Genomic DNA, 24,079 nt, shown 5'->3' on the forward strand with positions numbered 1-24,079 from the left:
TTATCTTAGTGTTTGGTAGGAGAGATTCACATTCTTCAGTAGCTTGTCATCAGTGCAGGAAATGACATCGATGTCTCTCTCTCTCTCTCTCTGTCTCTCTCTGTCTCTGTCTCTCTCTGGCGCTGGCTCTCTGTCTCTGTCTCCCTCTCCATCTTTCTCTGTCTCTCTGTCTCTCTGTCTCTTCTGTCTCTCTGTCTCTCTGTCTCTCTCTCCATCCCCTCCCCAATTGTTTTGTTTTCTAATACAAGGTCACACACTTTAGTCTAGCCTTGAACTCAAGGCAATCCACCTACCTCAGCCTTGTGAGTTTTGGGATTCCAGGCATACACCATCTTGCCCAGTGAATTTTGTGACTCTCGTACATCCCTTTACATTTCTGAATTATTTTTAATATTGCTGTGACCCTTTTCTAGCTTCTAGATGTAGATACATTAACTGATTAGAAGGTTTTATTTTTAAAGATTTATTTATTTATGTACATGAGCACTCTGTTTGCGAGTGTGCCTGCATGTCAGAAGAGAGCTTCAGACAGAAGAGGGCATTGGATCCCACTGCAGATAGTTGTCCGTCACCATGTGGTTGCTGGGAATTGAACTTGGGAGCAATGGAGAAGCAGCGCTCTTAACCACCAAGCCATCTCTCCAGCCTGATAAAAAAGATTCTAAATTTCATTCTTTTCGTGTTTGTTTGCATCTTTCTACTTGAGAACACTGTGATGGAATGTCCAAATGGTAATTAGTGGCAGTTGGTAGAAGGAGCCATAGGTGTGATGCTGCCATATGTGTGAGGGGCTGGCAACAAGGTGCAGACCCAAGACCATGGCCCTGTGCCCTGAGGCTCTCCTGCTGGATGTGGGCTCTCATGGCCATCAGGATGCCTTCAGGTGAGGACAGCAGGTGGTGGCTTGCACCCTGCTGAGCCGGCCTAGGAGAGTGGCAACCACAATGGCCAGGCCCAAGCCTCCAGCCTGGGGCACCTGGAAGCTCCGGAGGCTATGGCCACAGTTAGGTCACACTGGGCCTGGGGGCCTCAGAAGCCGCCCTGCGCATCCTCAGAGCCCTGAGAGGGGACTGACCCGCCTGGACGGAGCCCGGAGCTCCACACCACAGGCCTCTCGGTGTCGCGCCTCGCCCTGTTGTCTGCCCCACGGAGTGGGCACACGTCTCCTTCCCACCACCCCCCCCCCCGGTCGACCGCGCCCGAGCCGGGACTCAGGGCACGCGGAGCTCGTGGGTGAGCGCGGGGCCTGAGGGGACGGGGCGCGCGCGTTATATTTGGCGCCCGCAGCAGCGCGTGTGCCTGGGCGAGTTTTCCTTCCGCCGGTGCTGGCAGCCAGGGCGCCGCCGCCCAAGCTGACTCCTCTCTCTCCCTCTCCGACTCCGGCAGGGACCAGAGGTGATTCTGCCTGCACGATGTCCTCCTTCCTGGAGGCGAGCTCTTCGCAGGCGCCACATCGCGAACAAAAAGAGAAAAGAAAAAAATGAAAAGAAAAAGCAGAAGAAGCGGCCAGGGAAGGGGGCGGTAACGGCGTTGGGGGTCACCTCGGCCACGAGAGGGCGCGCTATGACAGCGGCGGGGTTTCCAACAGAGACTGCAGCCTTGCAGTGTCCAGGGAAGAAACCCAGGCAAGCCCTGACAGGGGACCTGGAGGCGTGGCGCTCGCACGGACCCCTAGCCCGAACTCAGGTCTGGTCGCCGGGGACAGCAAGCAGCAAGCAGGGCGGGCTGCACCGCCAGAGCAGCAGAATCAAGGTAGGTAGGAGACCCGCGTCCCTCCTTGGCTGGTTCTGGCCCGGCCCCCCTTCCCCCTGTCCTGGGAAAGCAGTGGCAGAAGGAGGCAATGCAAAGTGAGCCCATTGGGTAGGGGAAGGGAGGGTTCAGGGATGTATGGAGAGCTGAAGTAGGGATTGGAAAGCCCAAGGCATTGAGAAAGAATGGAGAGGTAATCTGGAGTGTGCTGTTAAAGGACGGGGATCGTGGGAAAATATTTTCTTAAAACCTCAGGCAATGAATGTATTATTTAATAGATTTCTTCTGATCTACTTTGAAATTGGTTGCCCCTTGCAAGAGATTGTATTTGGAGGATGTAAAATACCCTCCTTCAATTACTCGGAGAAAGGGAACATAAACAGGCATTTCTTCTTTTTTAGCCTCCAAAGCTCTGAGAGATTACAGTTCTCCATGATTTAATTCTTTCCTGCCTGCTATGAGCAGGCCTCCAGATCAGCAAGTTCCTTTGGAAAGGTTTTGCTTGTTTTTATTTATTTTCCATGGTGCTGATTAGAAAGCCACGAATTGTTTTGTGAATTTTAAATTTCAAGAGGTGACACCCAGAGTTTACGGTGGGTTCCTTCAAACATTGCAGTGTAGTTGCAGCATAAAAAAATACTTCTTGTGACAAGAAGTGGAAAAAGAAAGTTGATGAGCTAAGAAAAGTAGAGTCTTGAGCCAGATCAATCATTTGACTTCCTCAAATATGGAGCAAGCATGGAATGTGGCTTTTTCAGAATCGAGGGGGTTTTTAGGATTGGGCAGTGATTGCTGTCTGGGGCTAACCCGTCCCTTTTGTGGCTGACAACACTTAGGAGAAGGTCAGAATGTGCCAACAGCACAGAGTGGGCACTGGTGGTGTTTGAACTCAGAAGTGCTCAGGAACTGTGAAAGTTTCTCTGTTATCATCCTGGAGCCATCTAGTGAAATAGACCACTGTGATGCTGTGTAAGAGGCCATTGTGAGGGCTGGAGAGATGGCTCAGTGGGTAAGAGCACCAAGTGTTCTTCCAGAGGTCCTGAGTTCAAATGCCAGCAACCACATGGTGGCTCACAACAGTAAGGAGTACTGATGCCCTCTTCTGGTGTGTCTGAAGACAGCTGCATTGTCTCACATATAAATAAATAAATCTTACAAAAGATTGTCATCTACTGCAGTTTCTATGTGGACAGGGCACAGTTGAAGGGCTTAAAGATCAAGTACATTGCCTGTCTTTAAAGATCAAGTGTATCACCTAACTTTCAAACCAAGAAATGTAGTGTCTTTTTTGCTGCTTGTGTAGCTTTTAGTGATGTAACTTTTCTCCTAGTACGTCCTTTGTTTCCATAATAGTTGTTTTCAAGTATATATGATTATCGCTCCTATTTGCAGAGCTATTCAATATTTTCATTGGTTAAATATTTGTGGTGAATTTACATTGTGATATCAGTAAAATGCTATGTGAAAATTTTAGAGAATATAGCGGTTTGGGTAATTTTAATAACTTTTGCCCTCAAGTGGTGGCCTGTTTTCACATTGAAAAGACTGGAATTCATTACCATCCATAGCAGGATTGATAGGGAAGCACAATGGACAGCGACAGTGTTGTTCCCTTTGACAGTTGTGGGAGCCAAGAAAGAAGTGTGACTTGCTTTTTGTGATTTGCCAAATCAAGACTCAGTATCATTACTATAGAAGCCCATGGAAAAAATGATGAAGTTTTCAGAAATCACCAGTTGAGGAAATGGTGGTTTTGCTTAAATTGAATTCTGAGTTTCAAAGTTATGTTTCATTTTTCTTTTTTCCTTAATGAGGCTTTTTATTAAGATTTTTATTCACCATTACACACTTAGATGCACAGTGCTAGGAACGTAGTAGGTGCTCATTAAATCACTGACCATCGGGGAGGAGGAATGATAAGAAAGTATGTATTTTCTGTAAGTTCTGTTAGTTTTGGGAACAGGTGGTTTTAGGTTGACCAGTTACAGCTTGGTATCTTGTCCCACATAAGACAACTTGACAGAACCCCCTTTCTGGCCATTATGTTCAACTTATTTTTCTCTTAATCATTCTTGAAAATCATGGAAGTAGTGTGGAAAATTGATTGTACCTGCAGTATAGCAAAAAAGCCCAGTCTAGATAGGAAGCAGTTATGTTTCTCCACGAGCTGATGTCTTAAAACATCTAGATTTTAGGAATGTGGTGTTGTGTTTTCTAAACATACATCTTACAGCATACAGATAACATCGTGATAGAATAAAGGAATCTTTTGATTTAGCACCAAATTCCCTAAAGCAATGACTACTGCACAGCACTCTTGGCCATATGAATAGCAGAAATTGTATTTCACTCTTTTGAAGAAATAATGAAAGCACTTAAGGTTAAAGCAGAGCCCATGGGAAAAGTTTGCTGTGGTGTTTCTCTTTGGTTTCTTGTGCTCTTTCTAGAGAATGACTTTAAGAAGTCAGGGCGACCGGTCAGGTGGTCAGTGTGGTCAGGCAGTCATGAGCAGATGGTTAAGCGATGTGCTAGGGCCCCATAGGCCAGTGAGCCCAGCTGAGAAGCAGAGTCTAGCCAGTGAGCCTAACTGAATAGCAGAGGCTAGCCAGTGAGCCTGACTGAAGAGCAGAGGCTAGCCAGTGAGCCCAGCTGAAAAGCAGAGTCTAGGCAGTGAGCCAGGCTGAAGAACAGAGGCTAGCCAGTGAGTCTGACTGAAGAGCAGAGGCTAGCCAGTGAGCCTGACTGAAGAGCAGAGGCTAGTCAGTGAGCCTAACTGAAGAGCAGAGGCTAGCCAGTGAGCCTGACTGAAGAGCAGAGGCTAGCCAGTGAGGCTGACTGAAGAACAGAGGCTAGCCAGTGAGCCTGACTGAAGAGCAGAGGCTAGCCAGTGAGCCAGGCTGAAGAGCAAAGGCTAGCCAGTGAGCCTGACTGAAGAGCACAGGCTAGCCAGTGAGCCTGACTGAAGAGCACAGGCTAGCCAGTAATCCTGACTGAAGAGCACAGGCTAGCCAGTGAGCCAGGCTGAAATGCAAAGGCTAGCCAGTGAGCCTGACTGAAGAGCAGAGTCTAGCCAGTGAGTCTGACTGAAGAGCAGAGTCTAGCCAGTGAGTCTGACTGAAGAGCAGAGGCTAGCCAGTGAGCCAGGGTGAAGAGCAGAGGCTAGCCAGTGAGCCTGACTGAAGAGCAGAGGATAGCCAGTGAGCCTGACTGAAGAGCAGAGGCTAGCCAGTGAGCCTGACTGAAGAGCACAGGCTAGCCAGTGAGCCTGACTGAAGAGCACAGACTAGCCATTGAGCCAGGCTGAAGGCTGAAGAGCAGTGATTTTAACCTTTATTTCTAAGTTCTTCAGTTTTCCTAAAAGAGAAAAGTTTGCATACATAAAGTTTGACTTAAAAGGTTCTCCTTGCTCTCTTCTTCTTATCTCCTTTCCTCTTGCTCTTATGACACAATAATTTCCTTACTCTCAATGCCTTACTCTCAACGCTATGCCTTTACTTCTAAGTTCTTCTTGAGTTCTGTTCTCTTCAGTTCAGTTCTGTCTAAAAAGCTTTCTCTCTCTTTTTCCTCAGCATTTGTATATCTTTCTGAACACAGCATCACATGGTGAAAAGTTCACCACAAGTTTGCACAGGAATTCAAATCATAAGTTGGATAATCAGTTTACGACAGAGAATGTTTACATGCACATCCATGAAGAGTAATCATCAGGCTAAACTATCACCATCTGTCACTGGCTCTGCATATTCATGGAGAGTTAAAAGCTGTAATTTTTATGAGAAAAGAATAAGTGAAATTGCTTATAGGCAAATCCAGTCAATTATTTATGTTCAGTCCTTGCACCTATAGTAAATCATTAGTTCTCTTTTTATGAACTTTGGTTAATTGGTTTATACCCTCTTAGGATGGGCTCTAATTTGTAGATGCCTGCTTGGTATTGCAGAAGCAATTCACTCATGACACTTTAAGAAGGAAGAGTTCTCAATGCAATTTTGATTACCAGAGAAAACATAATAGCTGTCCCATTATAAAGGACATTAGTAATTATAAAATTACTAATCTAATTTTAGGAATTCTTATAGAATTATAAGAATTATAAAAATTAAGACATCATCTATTTGTCTGTACATCATCACGCCAAGACAATACATCTTCATTGCTCTGTGGTGATCTGCTCAAAAGAGTGGGGTAAAGAGCATGACAAATAGAGAGGCACATACTTGCAGCCAACATTCCGCTGAGAGCAGGGTCCCTGATGGAGGAGTAAGAGAAAGGATTGAGGGAGCTGAAGGGGTTTACAGCCCCATAAGAACAACAGTAAGAAACACCCAGAGCTCCCAGGGCCGAAAACCACCATCCAAAGAGTACACATGGACAGACCCATGGCTACAGCTGCATATGTAGAAGAGGATGGCCTTCTTGGGCACAAATGGGAGGAGAAGCCCTTGGTCTTCTAAAGGCTTGATGCCCCAGTGCAGGGGAAACCAGAACAGGGAGGCTGGTAGGCCTGGGTGTTTGGGTGGGTGTGGTAATACCCTCACAGTAGAAGGGGGAGGGGGTCTTATAAGGGGTTTTGTGGAAACCAGGAAAACGGATAACGTTTGAAATGTAACAAAAGCCCTCTCTGGGGAAGGGACAGTGGATAAGGTGCTCTGAGCCCCTACTTCCCTGCTTCCTCCCTTTGATCGCGACTGTGGTGCATGGTGTCAGCCTGGGACTCTCCATGGGCTGCTGCTGGCACTGGTCCTGGCGTTCATGGCCAAGAGCATGATAAACAAGGAGCACATGGTTTGTCCCGATTCAGAGCAGGGCCAGTGGCCACCAGAGAATAAGCACAGCTTCCTGTACGATCATGAGGTCTTCCTGGGCAAGGAGGACTCCAAGACCTTTGATAGCTAATCCTGGACGAGAGCAGAAGTTGGGGAAAATTGTTGATCCAATTGACAGTGATGAAGGCAGCCTTGTTACTACTGAGGATCTGAAAGTTTGGATCAAACAGGTACAGAAAAGATACATCAACCAAAATGTGGCTAAACTCTGGAAGGATTATGATAGGGACATAGATGAAAAATCTCCTGGGAAGAATACCAGCAGGCTACCTATGGCTACTACCTGGGAAACCTTGCTGAATTCCAAGATAGCTCTGATCATCACAACTTTAAAAAGTTGCCTCCACGAGATGAGAGGAGGTTTAAGGCCTTGATGGTGACCTGACAGCTACTCAGGACAGGTTCATTGCTTTTCTGCACTAAGAGCATTTAGAACATATGAAGGAGATTGTAGTTCTGGAAAAGCTGGAGGATATCGACAAGAACGGGGATGGTTTTGTGGACTAGGATGAGTACATTGTGGACATCTTTTTCTCACGAGGACAATTGCCCTGAGACAGACTGGGTTTTGTCTGGGGAGCAGATCAATGATTTCCCAGATCTGAACAAGGATGGGAAGCTGGACTAGGATGAGATTCACCATTGGATCCTCCCTCAGGACTATGACCATGCACAGGCTGAGGCCCACCATCTGGTGTATGAGTCAGACAAAAACAAGTATGAGATGCTAACCAAGGAGGAGATTCTAGACAACTGGACCATGTTTGTGGGAAGCCATGCCACCAATTACAGGGAAGATCTTACCAAAAATCATGATGATCTTTGAAAGAAACTCATCCTCATGTGGCCAATAGTCACATGCTTTCTACGGTTATTCTGGGTGATTGCTATATTTGTCAAGTATATAGCAGTTGTGTCCCTAAACAATAAGAAACTTTCTAAAGCTCAAAAAAAATCATACATTGCACCACAAACAATAATAGTAGGATATTTAAACATGCCACTTTCATCAATGGACAGATCAGGGAAATAGAAATTAAACAGAGACACAGAAAGACTAACAGGTTATGAAACAAATGGATTTAACATATATTTATAGAACACTCCACCCTAAAACCAAAGGTTATACCTTCTTCTCAGCATCCCATTGTACCTTCTCCAAAATTGACCATATAATCGGTCACAAAACAGGCCTCAACAGATACAGGAAGATAGAAATAATCCCATGCATCCTATCAAAAAACCACGGACTAAGGCTGCTGATCAATAACAACAAATAGGACAGAAAGCCCACATATACATGGAAGTTGAAGTCAATGACAACTTGGTCATTGGAGACATAACAAAGAAATTAAAGACTTCTTAGAATTTAATGAAAATGAAGATACAACATACCCAAACTTATGGGACACAATAAAAGCAGCGCTAAGAGGAAAACTCATAGCTCTGTATGCCTGCAAAAAGAAACAAGAGAGAGCATATGTCAGCAGCTTGACAGCACACCCCAAAGCTCTAGAAAAAATTAAATAAACCCTAGAGGAGTAGAAGGCAGGAAATAATTAAACTCAGGGCTGAAATCAAACAAGAAGAAACAAAACCGACTATCAAAAGAATCAGCAAACCCAGGAGCTGGTTCTTTGAGAAAATCAACAAGATAAATAAACGCTTAGCCATATTAACCAGAGGTCACAGAGAGTGTATCCAAATTAATAAAATCATAAATAAAAGGGAGACATAACAACAAAATGTGAAGAAATTAAAAAGATCATCAGATCCTACTACAAAAACATATATTCAACAAAACTGGAAAATGTGGAGGAAATGGACAATTTTCTATACAGATACCAGGTACCACAGTTAAATCAGGAACAAATAAACCATCGAAACAACCCCATAACTCATAAAGACATAGAAACTGCTATTAAACATCTCCCATCCAAAAAGAGCCAGGGACCACATGGATTTAGTGCAGAATTCTATCAGACCTTCATTGAAGACTTCATACCAATACTGTCCAAACTATTCCGCAAAATAGAAACAGACAGAGCACTACCAAACTCCTTTTATGAAGCCACAATTACTCTTATACCTAGACCACACAAAGATACAACAAAGACAGAGAAATTCAGACCTATTTTATTTATGAATATTGATCAAAAATGCTCAATAAAATTCTTGCAAACTGAATCCAAGAACACATCCAAACAATCATCCATCATGGTCAAGTAGGCCTCATGGCAAGGATGCAGGGATGATTTAATATACGGAAGTCCATCAACGAAATTCATCATATAAACAAAGTCAAAACCACATGATCATTTCATTAGATGCTGAGAAATCATTTGACAAAATTCATTACCCTTTCATTAATAAAGTCCTGGAAAGATCAGGAATTGAAGGCCTGAATCTAAATACAGGAAAATGCAAAATACATCAAACCTGTACCTAACATCAAACTAAACTTAGAATATTGAAGGAATCCCACTAAAATCAGTGACTAGAAAAGGCTGCCCACTCTTTCCCTACTTAAGTACAATATGGTACTTAACGTCCTAGCCATAGCAATCAAACAATGAAAGTAGGTCAAAGGGAAAAAATTAGAAGGGATGAAGTCAAAACACTAATATTTGAAGATGATATGATAGTCCACTTAAGCAACACCAAAATTCCACCAGAGAACTACTTAACCTGATCAACAACTTCAGCAAACTGTCCGAGTATCAAATTAACCCAAACAATTCAGTAGTCTTCCTCTACTCAAAGGGTAAACAGGCTGAGAAAGAAATTAAGGAAATGACACCCTTCACAATAGTCCCAAATAATATAAAATAACTTGCTGTTACTTGAACCAAGCAAGTAAAAAATCTGTATGACAAGAACTTCAAATCTCTGAAGAAATTGAAGAAGGTCTCAGAAGATGGAAAGATCTCCCATGCTCATAGATTGGCAGGATGAATATGGTAAAAAAATGACCATTTTGCCAAAGGCAATCTACAGATTCAATGCCATCACCATCAGTATTCCCACTCAATTCTTTATAAAGGTAGAAAGTGCAATTTGCCGTCATTTGGTATAACATAAAACCCAGGATAGCAAAACTATACTCAACAATAAAAGACCTTCTGGGGGAATCACCATCTCTGACCTCAAGCAGTATTACAGAGCAATAGTCTGTATGGTATTGGCATACAGACAGGCAGATCAGTGGAACATAATTGAAGACACAGAAATGAACCCATGGTCATTTGATCTTTGACAAAGGAGTTAAAACATCCAATGGAAGAAAGATAGCATTTTTAACAAATGGTGCTGGATCAACAGGAGGTAAGCAGGTAGAAGAATGCAAGTTGACCCATTCTTATTACCCTGTACAAAGCTTAAGTCCAAGTGGATCAAGGACCTCCACATCAAACCAGATACACTAAAAGTAATGGATAAAAAGTAGGGAAGAGTCTTGAAGACATGAGCACTAAGGAAAATTTCCTGAACAAAATACCAATGGCTTATGCTTTAAGATCAAGAATCGACAAATGGGACCTCATAAAACTGAAAAGCTTCTGTAAGGCAAAGGACAGTGTCATTAGGACAAAAAGGCAACCCACAGATTGGGAAAAAATCTTTACCAATCCTGCATCTGATGGAGGGCTTATATCCAAAGTATACACAAAACAGAAGAAGTTAGAGTACAGAGAGCCAAACACCCCTGTTAATAAATGGGGTTCACAGCTAAAGAAAACATTCTCAGCTGAGGAATATAGAATAGCTGAAAAGCACCTAAAGAAATGCTCAATATCCTTAGTCATCAGGGAAATGCAAATCAAAACAACCCTAAGAATCCACCTCACACCAGTCAGGATGTCTAAGATCAAAAACTCAGGTGACAACAGATGCTGGCGAGAATGTGGAGAAAGAGGAACACTCGTCCATTGTTGCTGGGATGGCAAACTGGTACAAGAACTCTGGAAATCAGTCTGAACGTTCCTGTAAAATTGGAAATTGCACTACCTGAGCACACAGCTATACCTGTCCTGGGCATATACCCAAAAGATACTCCCTCATACAACAACACATATAATCCACGATGTTCATAGCAGCCTTATTCATAATAGCCAGAAGCTGGAATAAACCCAGATGCCCTTCAACAGAGGAATTTATTCGAAAAATGTGGTATATATACACAATGGAGTACCACTCAGCTATCAAAAACAATGACAATGTTCAATTCATAGGCAAATGGAAAGAACTAGAAAATATCATCCACAGTGAGGTAATCCTATCACAGAAAAACACACTTGGTATGCTGTTGGGAGCGATGGCCTTGAAGCCCTCCATTATTGATGTTATTATTATGGTGAGCATTAAGTATGCCTGGGTTCATGGAAAATCCCCAGCCAGCTGCAGAAGACTAATACAAAAGTGGTCGTCAGAATGAATAATCATATGATAACGTGTGACGTTAAGATACCCAATGTCATGACCTGTAACCTTTCTGAAAAACCAACATCCTGCTGACTAATAGATATGACAAACCCGTGACCTTTCTGACAACCTGTCAACACCAGCCAATTCTCTAACCACAGGAATATTGTGTCCTTAGCGTGGGTAAATGTTTCTTACTTCCCCCCTCTCTCTGTTACCCTTTTTATGGTACAAAATCAGCCTTGGGGAAAAATAAAAGTGTCGCCTTGATTAGACTCTTGTCTTGGAGTTCTTCGTCACATCACTTGTCCCCCATTCTCTTCCAGGTACTCAGCACCCCTCATTGACAGTATGCACTCATTGATAAGTGGATATTGACCAAAACCTCGAATTACCCAAGATGCAATCTACAGATCTCAGGAAACTCAAGAAGAAGGATGACCAAAGTGCAGATGCTCCCACTCCTTCTTAAAATGGGGAACAAAAATATCCATAGGAGGGGATATGGAGGCCAAATCTAAAGCAGAGACTGAAGGAACAGCCATTCAGAGTCTGCCCCACATGTGGCCCATATATATATACAGCCACCAAAACTAGGTAAGATTGATAAAGCTAAAAAGTGCTTACTGAAAGGGACAGAATATGCATCTCCCCTGAGAGACACATCCAGAGCATGTCAAATAAAGAGGTCAGTGCTAGCAGTAAACTACTGAACTGATAACAAGACACCCTTTATGGGAATTAGAAGAAGGATTCAAAGAGCTGAAGGGCTTGCAACCCCATAAGAACAGCAATGCCAACCAAATAAACCACTAGCAAAAGACTATACATGGACTGATCCAGGGGTCCAACTGCATATGTAGGAGAGAATATCCTCGTTGGGGCACCTGTGGAAGGGGAAGCCCTTGTTCTTAACAAGGTTGGACCCTGAGTGCAGGGAAATGTCCAGGAAGGGGTTTCTAAGTGGCATGGATTTGGGGACCATACATATGGGAGAGGTCACGGCAGGGGGGCTTATGGACCAAAAGCTGGGAAAGGGAATAAAATTTGAATAAAACATATATATCTAGTAAAAAAACTGAAATTTTAAAAAATGATACTGATACCAAAAAATAATCAAAAAATGTGAATAAGAAAGAAATTTTAGGTTTTGGAAAAAGATGAATGCCAGGTATTTAAAAAACTGTATGACCATGGTAAACACTTTAATATACTTGAGAAATTTTTTACATGTTAATGAACTGCATCTTTTTTTAAATAGTGAATGGAAATCCAGTCCCTTCCTGGCTGTGAGGCTAGGTATCCAGATGTAGTGGAATTCATTATTTGTTGAGTCCTGAACCTTTGAGTCTGCTTCTAAGTCAGCTTATGCCAAGGAAACTAGGCCAGGGTGATATCTAAGCCATTGACCAAACTATCTGGACTAACAATTACATGTGAAATTCCACCTTGTTTAAATGGGAGGAGAGGAATAAAAGATACCTTTAAGGATTTAAAAAAGATGAAATGTACCCAAAAAAATCCAATAAAAAAGTTTAAAATAAAAATAACTTAGGAAATACAAAATACTGGGGTGCCATTCCACAATCATGATGTGTTTCTTCTGTGATAGCTTATAGGTTAATTTACTTCTCTATAACTGTTTTCTTATTTCAAAGTAAGTTATGGCATCATCTGTGGAGTGGATGGTGAGAACAAAAGCTTTGCCTAACTTGAATAATCGATCCCTCCTGAGCATGTGCTTAACATTCTAAGCACAGGGAAATTTCCTGAGGGGATTAAAGAACAAAATCCAAACATAAAACAGGAACAACAACGATTTGAAAACATTCTGCACGCTGGGTATGAAGGCATGTTACAACTTTAATCAGCTTTGTAGGTATTTCTAATAAACACACAAGAAACAAAAATCCTATCACAGTCCTAGCAGTTGCATCCAACAAAGAGAGAGCTGTGAGGTAGTGCCTGCTACTTCTTTCCCCAGACATTCCTGGGCCTCAGGCCTGCACCCAGTGAGTTGGACCAAGAGCAGCCAGGTTGAAATTCCTGCTGCCATGGCAGGATTCTGCAGGAACATTTCCCTTTGACAACAAGGAACCTGTGTGGAGGAGACCTCTTGGTGAGTCCTCAAGGACTCTACATGTCCTATTCTACAGGGAGAAGCCCTGCCAGGTCTTTGGCAAGGCCAGCCATTTGTATGGGGAAGTCTCTGGTCCTGTGGCAGAGAACGAGGAATGGCAGAAAGAATGGCAGCTCCACTGAGATCAAAGGATAACCCTTCTAGGCCTATGACCTCCTAATTAATTTATCTTTCACCGGATGCCCTATTCACATTTTCTTAATCTCATACAACTGTGATCTTGATGAGCAGCTGGTCTCTTGTTTTCTTAATCAGTTCTTTGTTGTCACAGACGTTTTTAACTTACTCCAGCCCCTGAGACTTATTCATACCTTCTGTATGCAGTAGGACCCTTGGTGGGACTGTCATCTCGAAAATAGAAGGTTCTGTAATCCAAAAGTTTGGACTCCAGTTTACCTCAGGCCAGGAAAGAAGTCAGCCACCATTAGTAAAAGAGCAAGGGAAAAATTACATAGGAAAAAGAAGTGGCTTAATCAGTAGAAAAGATCCTCAACTTCTAAGGCCTGCACATCTGCACCCCTCTCCTCTGAGCTTTGTATAGTGATGTTGTATAACTCCAGATGGTAGTAAAAGGCAGAGTTCTTCCCAGAAAGGTCAGACATGATTTTCACTCTTACATCTCTGAGGTGGGCTGGCATTATAGCACACATTTATGTTGAATTATTATAACACCTATGATAAGAAGACAGAATGCATATATCACAATGACAAATAGACTCCCTCCTGAACGTATGAACCCATTAAAATTGAGGTTCAACCTGAACTCAGGCCATTCCACTCCCTTCCCGTCCTCCTGATTCTTATGTTTGCTACAAGTAAAAGATCATGTTGTAGTCCCCAATATTCTCATGCCTAGACTTGTCTATTCACGGAGAAGGATATTGGAGAAGTGATGGTTATGTAGTTACAATGTAGTAACACAAGGTCCAGGTTGACATTTGCTCACTGATGTCCAATTTAATTGTCTTGTTATATTTGAGAAAGGGAGGATGTCCTACATAATATATAAAACAGACAGAAATTTATTGTTTTATATATGCCCTGTAGTTGATCCCTATGTTCCCAAGGAAAAGGAGTTTTTATTGCAAAAAAAATAGGATTATAGACCATTGATTTTGTGAAATACATGGATATGTAAATGGAAACAATGTCGGCTTTCAAGGACTGCACAGTAAGCAAATATTTCCAGGTTTTATACACTCAGAGGTATAGAAGAAATATATTGGCCTCCAGAAAAAGGGAAAAGCTTAGAAATCGAAATACATGTCACATGCATTGTCTCGAGTAGTAGATTTACTTTTAAGAAAAATCTCCCTCCTCCTTGGTCCCTAGAGATTTGGGTGCTAAGAAAAATCTGTTCTCCAATTCAGGGTTGTAAGAAACCCTCTGCAGCAAAAGCAATGTTGACTTCTAATGAAGCAGAGAGACATATCTAGCTTTGAAATAGAGGTTGCCAAATGGTATTCCCAGTGACACATGGGAGACTGGAGGAAAGGGTCCCCACAGAAATTCATCAGTGTGGGGAGAGCTGGTTAGTAGGTAGGCCATAGAATTTTCCAGTGACATCACCAGTAAGCCGTTCACTGGACACTCTATTGTATCTAAGAGATCCCTAGAATCTTCTGTGATGTCACCAGTGTTGTGGTGACACCAACTGCCTTTGGGATATTACTTCAGTTCCCTTTGGGTTCACAAGCAGGCATGTTTCGCCAGCTGCTCAGGCTATTTCGGAAGGAAAGTGTTGATCAAGGAGAGACCGCACCAGGTCAGAGGGAAGCTGACCCCCTCTCTAGTGAAACAGGAAGGAGGAAATCATTCTGGGGAAGGCTTGGTGAGTCGTGGGCAGAGTTGGGGAACATCCTCAAGGAGGTAGGTTTGAGATGTGCCTTCTAAGACTAGGCCTTACAAGCAGGAGCCTTGGGATTTTTCAAAGGCAAACCAAGAGTCAGGAGTTCCTGATCTTTAATTTGAGAGAAAGACATAAAGTTGTAAGACTTCAGTGTCTTTTCTTGAAGCTTTTTAACTATGAGTGTCAATGATTGGCAGGAGGAGGCACTGTGAGATTAACAATGTGACCATCCATGGTTGGGAGTTGAAGCACTTCATCCTCTAGATTACTGTAGGTTACATGAGTCTCTGATGGCGAGAACAAGGAAGGATGCACCCCTAGTCATGAATTGAGTTCTCAGACACTTTGGGCTGGACCACACTTGGTTAGAGCTTGATGGTGCTAAACATTATGAAGTCATTATGAACTCCAGGATTATCTGCACCACATCTGATATAACAATGTCACAGATGTTTATGTCTCAGTCATATTATAACTTTCAGTGCCGCGGGTTGTTTAATAGTGAGTGTGGCACGTGTATGGCTTTAGAGGTTGGGAACAGGGACATAGCTTAAGAATCAACCTTTAAGAAAGCTTTTCTGCTCTTTCACAGATTCACCCAGTCTCTACCATTTCCCCTTCCTCAACCTCCTTTTCGGATTCAGAATGATCTATTCTGCCCATTGGTTCAAATATGCAAATTCACTTGGGTTTATCTGTCTACAGGTTTTGGTAGGAAAGCATCATCCCAAAATGTCATCAGTAAGAAAGAGGAGTGTCTAAAGGAACTGGAGGAACTCAAATTTGAAATCCAGAAGTGTCAATTCGAGAGGGATGAACTTTATCAAATCCTGGATCTTTATATCAATGATGAGTGGGACCACAGGTAGTCATTATGCCCAGTAACCTGTTCACTGTCTTGCGCTCTCTCTCTGCTACCTCAAGATTTACTCATAGCACGAGAGAGTTTCACCACTCATCCTGGATTTTAAGGAGATTTGGCAGGCATTTGCTTGTGAGATGAGCTAGGTGCTGTGTGTTTAGGGTCAACCTCTTTTGTACTTGACCCTGAGCCTCTTGGATTAGCATTGGTTCTGTCAACAGCTAGAATGACCTTGTCATACTTGCTGCAACTGTGTGTGTGAATGAAATGCCTGCACGTCATCACTCTTTCCTCTGAATTTGTTCATTATACACTGATTCTATGGCACCTCCATGCATGTAGTTGGCATTCTAAATGTGTTTGGATATGGGTTGGTGTGTATATATGTGGCAGTATTTGTTGGTGGTTTACTCTGGATCAGGACGTCTGGGACCTTTGATGGGGTCTGAGGATTTGTTTGATCAACACTTTGCAGGTCATGATAGTGATGAGTACGTGGAGGCCCACATTGATCAACACAGCACTTTGCTCCTTCTGTATACCTTGGTGGCACACAGGACTCTCCTGAGGGGAGGAGGTGCTATAAATCCTCTTCCCTGTCAAACATAGTTATGCCCTCTGGGAATTCATGTAACGATAGAAACCAAGGATTGAGTATACCTGCTTTCAAAACAAGAGAAATGTCATCACAGCTTTCTCTTGGGCCCAAAGCTGTGGCACAGACTGGAGTTATCTTCTTCCTGAACTAGTCAATTCCATCATGCTCACCTGGCCAGCTCTTGATGGTCAGGTCCCTCCAACTGGTACCGTGACTCTGTTTTCCTGTGCCCAGGATAGTAAACTTAAGAAGTACAAATACTTTGAAGGAGCAAGTATGTGGAACATACTGAGTTTAAGTAATAGAGAGAACAGTCTGATTTTACCTAATTTGTTTCACCTGCTTTGATCTTTAGTTTTTTATGTTTTTAACTATCCAGGGATTGTTTATTGTGACCTAGAAATGGTCACTGTGGTCTTGACAGTTGTTATTCCCAAACAGGCAGCTCTCAGGCTCTGCCCCCTCCTATATAGTGAGTCTTTGCAGAACCACATCTCTCAGGATTCCAAGGAGTCCTTATTTCAAAACAAATGTTTGCTTATTTACATAGAAATATTTTCTGTGGATTGAGTCTCACTGTTGGGTTTTGGTCTGGTTTTTGAGTTTGCCATTTTCTTCCCTTCCACCATTCCTTGAATTTGAAATTTTTTATTATATATTTTTATTTACATTTCACCTAATTCTGAAATCGTGAGTTCAAAACATTATTTGTTCCTTTGGCCATGACCTAACCCAGGCTGCACGTCGAATTGCCAGTCCTTCAATCCGAACATGAGATGAGAATGATGGCTATGCAAATGATGACCAACTCAATAAGTGATGCCATGGAGAGGTACAAGGAGCTCATACAAGTGAACAGTTCCTACCGGTGAGTCGCTGACAGAGATGAGAACCCAGCACTAGGCAGGAAATGCTTCTGTCCTGTATGACTTTAACAAAAGTCAGGGCTCTGGTTCTGTAGTGTCTGACTCTTAACAAGAAGCCTGCCTCCTGGCAAGAGTCTTGGATTTGTAGCTCTTGGACTCAGTTGTCGTACATGTGAAGGGTGTAGAAGACCCTCCAAATGTTATTTTCCCCGATAAAGATCCTCTAGATAGAAAAGGTTTGCACCATGATGGGAATATCAATCAATTCTGAATCTCTAGGACTCTGAAAGGAGATTTAAAGATCTGTGATCCATGAGAAACACATGGAAAGATTGTACAGCTATTGGGTCATCAACTCCCCCTCAGAGGGGCTTTCCAAACAACGTGAAGATGGTTTCACCATACCATGGACATACGAGCTCCCTTATGGACCATCTCTTCTTCCTTGATTTATATAAACCGTCTTAGTGTCAGGATTTTCAGAAGTACTTTGATTCATGTGGAATGTGGATTCTGGATTTGACCTCCTCTAATTGGTGCTAACTTGTATAGTGTGGCTCTATTCTGGGGATTTCTGAGGATGAGGACCCTTGAAGGGATGATTGGACTTGCAGGAGTGACAGGCAAATAGAAGCTGGCTGGGATTTATCATTTTTTGTTTGCGGTTCAGCATCAGGCAATCCCAGCTCCTACGTGAACAAGCTCAATTGAAGAACAATATACAGATTTTGCTGAATGAGAAGAGAGAACTGCTGGTGGAGCAAACTGAACTGCCAGCATCCTCTGTGGAGACAAAGAGGTTCTGTGAAGAGGCCGGAATGAACATCTGTGACCCCAGAGCCAAGCAACAGCAGGTATGTTTAGGCCTCAGGGTCAGGTTGTCCTCATGTCTTACCATAAACATAGACAACCAATGTAACTGTCTATTGACGGATCCATGTCCTGACCTAGGTCTCATCCAAGTGTTCATTCATGTTATGGTTTACAAGGCTTTCTGTGGAGATAGCCCCTTTTCAAGAAACTGCATGTTGGAAAGCAAATGCTCCTGCTCTTCGAGAATCTGCAGTTCGTTAAGGGAGATAGGTTGATCACACAGCACAGCACTACATGCCATTATGTATGGAGGGTGCTATGTGGGAGCCCCTCTTTAGACTAGAACAAGGCTTTGAGGGATGAAGCAAAAGGCTGGAGCTCATTTTCTTTACAGGGATCGTGTGAGACTCAGGAAGTAAGTAGTTTTCAAGGAGGAGAGCCTGGTGGAAATGCCAAAGAAATGGTTCTCATTGTCATTTGTGGTGGCTTTTGTTCTTCCTCCCCTCATGTCCCTGTATATGAAGATGGTGACTTCATGCTTCATAGATCTTGGGTAACTACAGAACCTGTTTATCAGCATGTCAGTCCTGTCTTATTTGAGTGCTCCAGGAGAGTTCATAACTGGGCTTTACAACCTGAAGCTGGTTAGAAGAGCAAGGATGTGGAAAAGGTTTCTCAAAGGCTGAGGGTTGGCATGAGAGACTTGAGACTTCAAGAACAAAGTTATCCGTATGTACCCCCAATTCTCACCAAGAAAGGTGCATTGCCGTGCTGACCTGCATCTTAGGGAGCATGCGGGGAGGCCAGTTCATGACATGCAGTTTTGTCCAGTCATTATCTAACTTAGTCCTTTAGCCTAGGTCTCTCAGCAAACATGAAGCTTCCCGTTTTGTGCTGGCCAGCAGTCTTTGCATCATTCGTCCATTTTCAAGTGGAGCCCCCTCTCTTATTTGTCTCAACACATTCTTAAACCATTCAGCTATTTTAAAAATAAGGATTAGATTTCTTCACTTTACCTGAACAGAGTTATCCCCGGGGGAAGATTCTGGATTGTCTTATTGGCTTCACCATGATATTGCATGGAATCCTAGAGTGCAACCCTCTGCTGACATTGCTTTGCTGACTATATCATGGGCACTGCATTCTTTCAGGATAGATTCCCTCTCAATATTGTACACAGTGCTGCATTTCAGAAAATTCACTGTATGTTATTTATTTAGCCTTTTTCTGACTGAAACTGAGGTTGTTTTAATATCACAGGAACTCTAATATCATGAAATGTTCCTGGTAACTCACCGTGAGTTACTGTATTCTCTGATGCTTCCAAAGTCTTCTATGAAGGAAACAGGGTAGTTTTAGTGAGGGGCCTATGATGAGTCAGCATAGAGCTCGATGGAGTCTTTTCCTAGAAATCTCTCTCTTGGAAATTTGATGTTGTGTTGTTTAGGCTATCTGTGCAGAACATGTAACTTACTTGTCAGACCAGCAAGTATCTGCATAGAAAGGTTTCCTGAAGTGGAAATGAGTACAGGCCAGGGCAGCACATCTTGCTTGAGTCTAAGAGACTTGTACACAGCATTGTTCCCACTAATTCCTCACTCAACAGGAAATGTGCTGCATAAGAGCAAAGTTTACATTTGTGCATGGGAGTGTGTATCTGTGGGTCTGTGTTTGTGTGTGTGTGTGTGTGTGTGTGGTGTGTGTGGGTATATGTGTGTGTGTGTGTGTGTGTGTGTGTGTTTGCAGTAGTGAACGTGTGTTTCCCTCTATTTCCAAGTTTCATGAGAAAAGTACTCTAAGCGTTCACTTTACATCCATGAAACATGAAATAGAGCTGCCCAGTCATTTGGCATCTCCATCTAGCTCTGTACAGCAAAAGGAAACTTAAATTACTAATTTATTCTATTTCCAAAAATTTCAGAACAGAATTATCTTGTGAAGTCTGGGGGAGGAGTGGAAATATGTTCAAGTGAGTCCTGTTTTACAGGGGTAACAAATGGTACAGGCCTAGAGCTTGCAGGTCCCTTTTTGTTATGGTGTAGAAGCAGGACAATAAAATCCTTTAGAAATGCAACCCCCAAAAAGAGGACACAAAAACACCTGTAAAGTTAGATTTTCAAGTGATTAGGGGCAAAACTACTGATCTGCATTGAAATCCTTTGGAGCACATCAAAGGAAAGGAGTACTGGGAGGTAAGGGCAAGGCTTCTCTAGAAAAATCCATGAGTTTATTCTGCTTCTCTGTTCTTTGTGAATTGTGAAAGCCCACTGGAAGGTTGTGTCACTCACTGTGTCTTCTCCAAGGTTGCTTTCCACATTGCCTGCTACCATTTCTTTCGAGCTACCTTGGCACACTACAACTTCCCCTGGGAGTTTAGCTTGGATTTTATTCATTGAGAATTTGAGTTGCTTGGAATTGTATCATCATCCAGAAAAAGTCACATAGCTATGCTGTGGTGCAAGAACAGGGCAGTTTCAGGAGCCCCTTTCGGTGCACAGATAATCCAAAGCGCTCCCCTATGTTATCTGTGTAGCATTCTGCAAGTGCTGTCGATCAACATCATTTTCTCTCAGTTAATTTCAGCCTCAGTGGGTTAGGAGAAATGATGAGCTTCAAATGGGTCTGACAGTGTAAGAACAGGTAGCCCTATGAGAAGCCATGTTCAGAAAGTGGAACAGAAGTTTTAGTTAACCCAGTGATTCCACAACAAGGAGTAGGTATTGCCATTGCAACTAGGGAGCATCAATGTTGTAGTGGTCCCAGAGTAAACTTGAAGGAGAATCTATCCAGATGTCCATCAGCCAAGGAGTAAAAGTGTACCATACGATGGAGCCCTTCCATAGATTCTGATTCAGTGTGAGATAATCCATGCAAGCTTTTACTTACTTATTCAATTATCTGTGGAACAATCACATTACGGGGAGAAAATTTGTTGATTTGGATCCTGGTTATGGAGATTTCCTATGATTCTAGCTTTGGGCATGAAGTCACTCAGGCTATGGTAAAGACAGCTCCGATTAGAAGAAGTTGCACACTTTGGGGAAAGTCTGAAAGAGTGAACAAGAACAAGAGTCTAGTCCACCATCAATATATGATCCTTTGCTGAGCAAGAAGACAGCTCTACACAGCCTTTGGGACTTGCTAAGCCAGATTGTTAATGAAGAAAGAACCCTGAGTCTATGACGGTTTATGGGAGGACAGCACATCACTGACTGAGCTGTCTATAGGCTCTGGCCACTATGTACATATCCCACTCAACATTTGTTTTTATGCCTCCAGCGAATCCTGGGGAATCTTTACATTAAGCATTAATGTTCAGGTAGGAACACAGGCTGGAAGAAGCCATTTGAATATCCTTCCCTATATAAATACCCTTTTTGGGTGGTTGACCACCCCACCTGGATTTCAGCCTCAGGCAGCTAAGGAGCTACTCAGAGTATTGTTCTGGTACAGTTCATGTGAATTTTGCCCATGAAACAATATATATGATCCTCTGGATTTCTTGCTATGTTCTACTCCTTTCTTCCTGTGATCTCTCCGGAAAGATCTGAGGACATTTTCTCTTCTGTCCTCTCACAAATTGCCTTACACTAGCCATAGACTTACAGGGGTGCTGTTCTGTTTCTACATCACAATCACCTTTAATGTCCATGTGTACGCTGGGAAGATTTGCAGGGAGCACATTCTCAGTGATTACAGGATCTATGCAATTCCCATGGATTTGATGTGAGATGGCTTCTCTGTGTATTTGCAGATTCAGTGGTTACAAATTGAACCTAGGCAGGTTCCTTCGGTGCTAACATAATCAGAACTTTCACCTCAATTCTGGGCATGTTCTCCAGAAGGAATCCACATGGTATTATAGGTTGCTCATACCTCTCTTGAACTCAGATTCAGACATAGCTACAATGTTATTATTCAATGTCATATACTTGGACCAGTGGGGGAAAATGCTCATTTTTCTCTTACTCCCAGTACAGTGCATAGTCCACAGTTCAAATTCAAGCAGTTTGAAAAGCTGAGATATAAATCAAAGCGCAGGTACTCTAGGACACTTGGGGATGCAGGGACTGACCTCAGCTGACAGGTCATGCTGTATTGTCCAACTGAATAGAGCTGATGTAAGGGGGAGAGCTGAATTGACAAACACTCACTAAATCTTTATTCCCTTGCTCTGCTAGGTCTGAAATTCTCCAGCAGAAACTCGAACATGACACAGACCAGGACAAGATCTCCCTTGGAGAGAAGAGCTACAGGAAGAGAACTAAGTGTGCACAGCAAATACACCACTATTGCGTCTCATCTGTAATGTCCATAGCAATTGTGGACTGCATTTTCCTCTTTAGTTTGATTTCTTTGGATTGAATACGCTGTATTTTCACCTCAGCTCTCTCCAGCAAGGGTGCACTTTTTGAGGGACTCAGAGAAGTGCTGATGCACATCAATCAAGAGCTGCTGGTCATCCAGAAAGACTGTGCACGTGTAAATTTGTACTTGTCCTGATGTGTCATCCAGAAGAGTTTCATGGAGATCAGTTCACAATATTGGAAAGACTTGTGACAAAGTCTGTAATATCATTTATACTCAGTATTGGTATGCTTTTTCCTTAATACCCCCACTCCAACAAAACAGACCTACTTCCACTCCTCTTGAAAATATTATTACCATCAGTAACTGCTTGTCTACTATGTCTCCAAGGCAAGCCACAGGCTATAAGTCTATTCTGCAAAAGGAGCAGCAAAAAATGCTTAGTGCAATTCCTCTATTTAAAGTTTGGTTAATTTTTAATTGTTTTGGTTATTTGGTTTTCCTTCTATTCATTTGAAGATTTGTTATTTATCTGTTGTTGTTTTGTTCATTTGCTTTTCTATTTTGATAAGGATATAGACTCTATATATTGACAACCTGCATCTGGTTACTATCAAGTAAATTGGATGTATTCTGGTCAATAAAGGAGTAATCTCAAACTCTTCACTCTTAAGAACCTTCTTTATTGATCATTAGTGTCAACATCTGAAGTCCCACAGCTATCAGGGAGGGATGGATCTCTGCATTCTCTTGGGGAGTGGGCATCAGATCACTTCCCAGTCAGACTGAGATTCACATGCATTTATACAGTCACTGTGCACTGTGTTTCCAACTCTGAATTTCAACTTCATCATGCATACATTACCCACTGTGTATGCTTGCTGTCAAATATATAGTTACCTCTAAATTACACTCTGACGATGACAGTTTTGACCAAATTAATAGGATAAACATTAATTTTTCTGTAATACCTCCCAGGACATATAAACATGGTATAAGGGAGTTTAAACCCATCGGGAATCCTGCACCCAAATCCCGGGGCAGAAAATGCTGAACACCCAGGAATGCAGATAATCCTGAGACCACAGGAGAGAAAGCCACTTCTGACCAGCTCTGCCCACATCTCTGGCCCAATATTAATCTGCATGATGCCTCTGGAAACAGGAATAGAGGAGCAGTCAGTGGCAGGAACCTGCTTGGTTCAGCCTGGGCCCAGAATCTACCTGGGCCCTGAGCATATTTGAAGAAAACTATAGTCATACAATTCTCTGTTTCCTGACTGTGGCTTTTTTTGATTCGAAGCTCAAAATCCCATTTTGTTGTTCTTGATTTTTAGTTGGATATTTTTCATTTCGAAATCAAATGTTATTCCTTCCTTGTTTTCCAGAAATAAGTCTGAATACCATCGCCCTCCCCCTCTTTTAAATGTGTTCCCTTCACCATCCAGCCACTTTCCCAGCCTAGGCAGGACCAAGGGCTGTTCATTCCATTTGTGCCCAAGAAGACCATCCTCTGATACACATGCAGATGAGGCCATGGCACAGTCCCTGTATAGTGATTGGTACTGGCATAGTCTCTGGGAACTCTGCTTGGCAGCCATGGTTGTTCTTATGGGGTTGCAAGTCCCTTCAGCTCTTTCAATCTTTCTG

At 42.7% G+C, this 24,079-nt stretch overlaps 1 protein-coding gene and 1 pseudogene across 4 annotated transcripts; both read left to right on the plus strand.

The window, feature by feature from the left end:
- Positions 1-1,278: 1,278 nt before the first annotated feature.
- On the plus strand, positions 1,279-23,089 carry LOC148003571 (disks large homolog 5-like). Of its 4 annotated transcripts, XM_087568871.1 has the most exons (6): positions 1,572-1,752; positions 11,321-11,591; positions 15,689-15,848; positions 17,180-17,311; positions 17,980-18,163; positions 22,304-23,089. In XM_087568871.1, exons 4-6 carry the CDS (start codon positions 17,220-17,222, stop codon positions 22,307-22,309), a joined length of 282 nt encoding a protein of 93 aa, XP_087424997.1. In that variant the 5' UTR covers positions 1,572-1,752; positions 11,321-11,591; positions 15,689-15,848; positions 17,180-17,219; the 3' UTR covers positions 22,310-23,089. The 4 variants fall into 4 exon arrangements, with proteins under 4 accessions (XP_087424996.1, XP_087424998.1, XP_087424997.1 ...); XM_087568872.1 differs by lacking the exon at positions 11,321-11,591 and having other exon boundaries at positions 1,376-1,752; XM_087568873.1 differs by lacking the exons at positions 1,572-1,752; positions 11,321-11,591 and adding an exon at positions 14,752-14,965.
- LOC148003572 (reticulocalbin-1 pseudogene) lies at positions 1,564-7,409 on the plus strand (annotated as a pseudogene).
- Positions 23,090-24,079: the final 990 nt, after the last annotated feature.

This window comes from Rattus norvegicus, chromosome 9, assembly GCF_021556685.1.
Source record: "Rattus norvegicus strain SHRSP/BbbUtx chromosome 9, alternate assembly SHRSP_T2T, whole genome shotgun sequence".
Classification (NCBI taxonomy): Eukaryota; Metazoa; Chordata; class Mammalia; order Rodentia; family Muridae; genus Rattus; species Rattus norvegicus.

Bases quoted from the DNA above. Each gene is read 5' to 3' on its own strand.
- LOC148003571 (XM_087568873.1), top strand. From the start codon at position 14,836: ATGTTTCGCCAGCTGCTCAGGCTATTTCGGAAGGAAAGTGTTGATCAA. The intron at 14,966-15,688 runs GTGAGTCGTGGG...ATCTGTCTACAG, and splicing joins ATCATTCTGGGGAAGGCTTG to GTTTTGGTAGGAAAGCATCA. The intron at 17,312-17,979 runs GTGAGTCGCTGA...TTTGCGGTTCAG, and splicing joins CAAGTGAACAGTTCCTACCG to CATCAGGCAATCCCAGCTCC.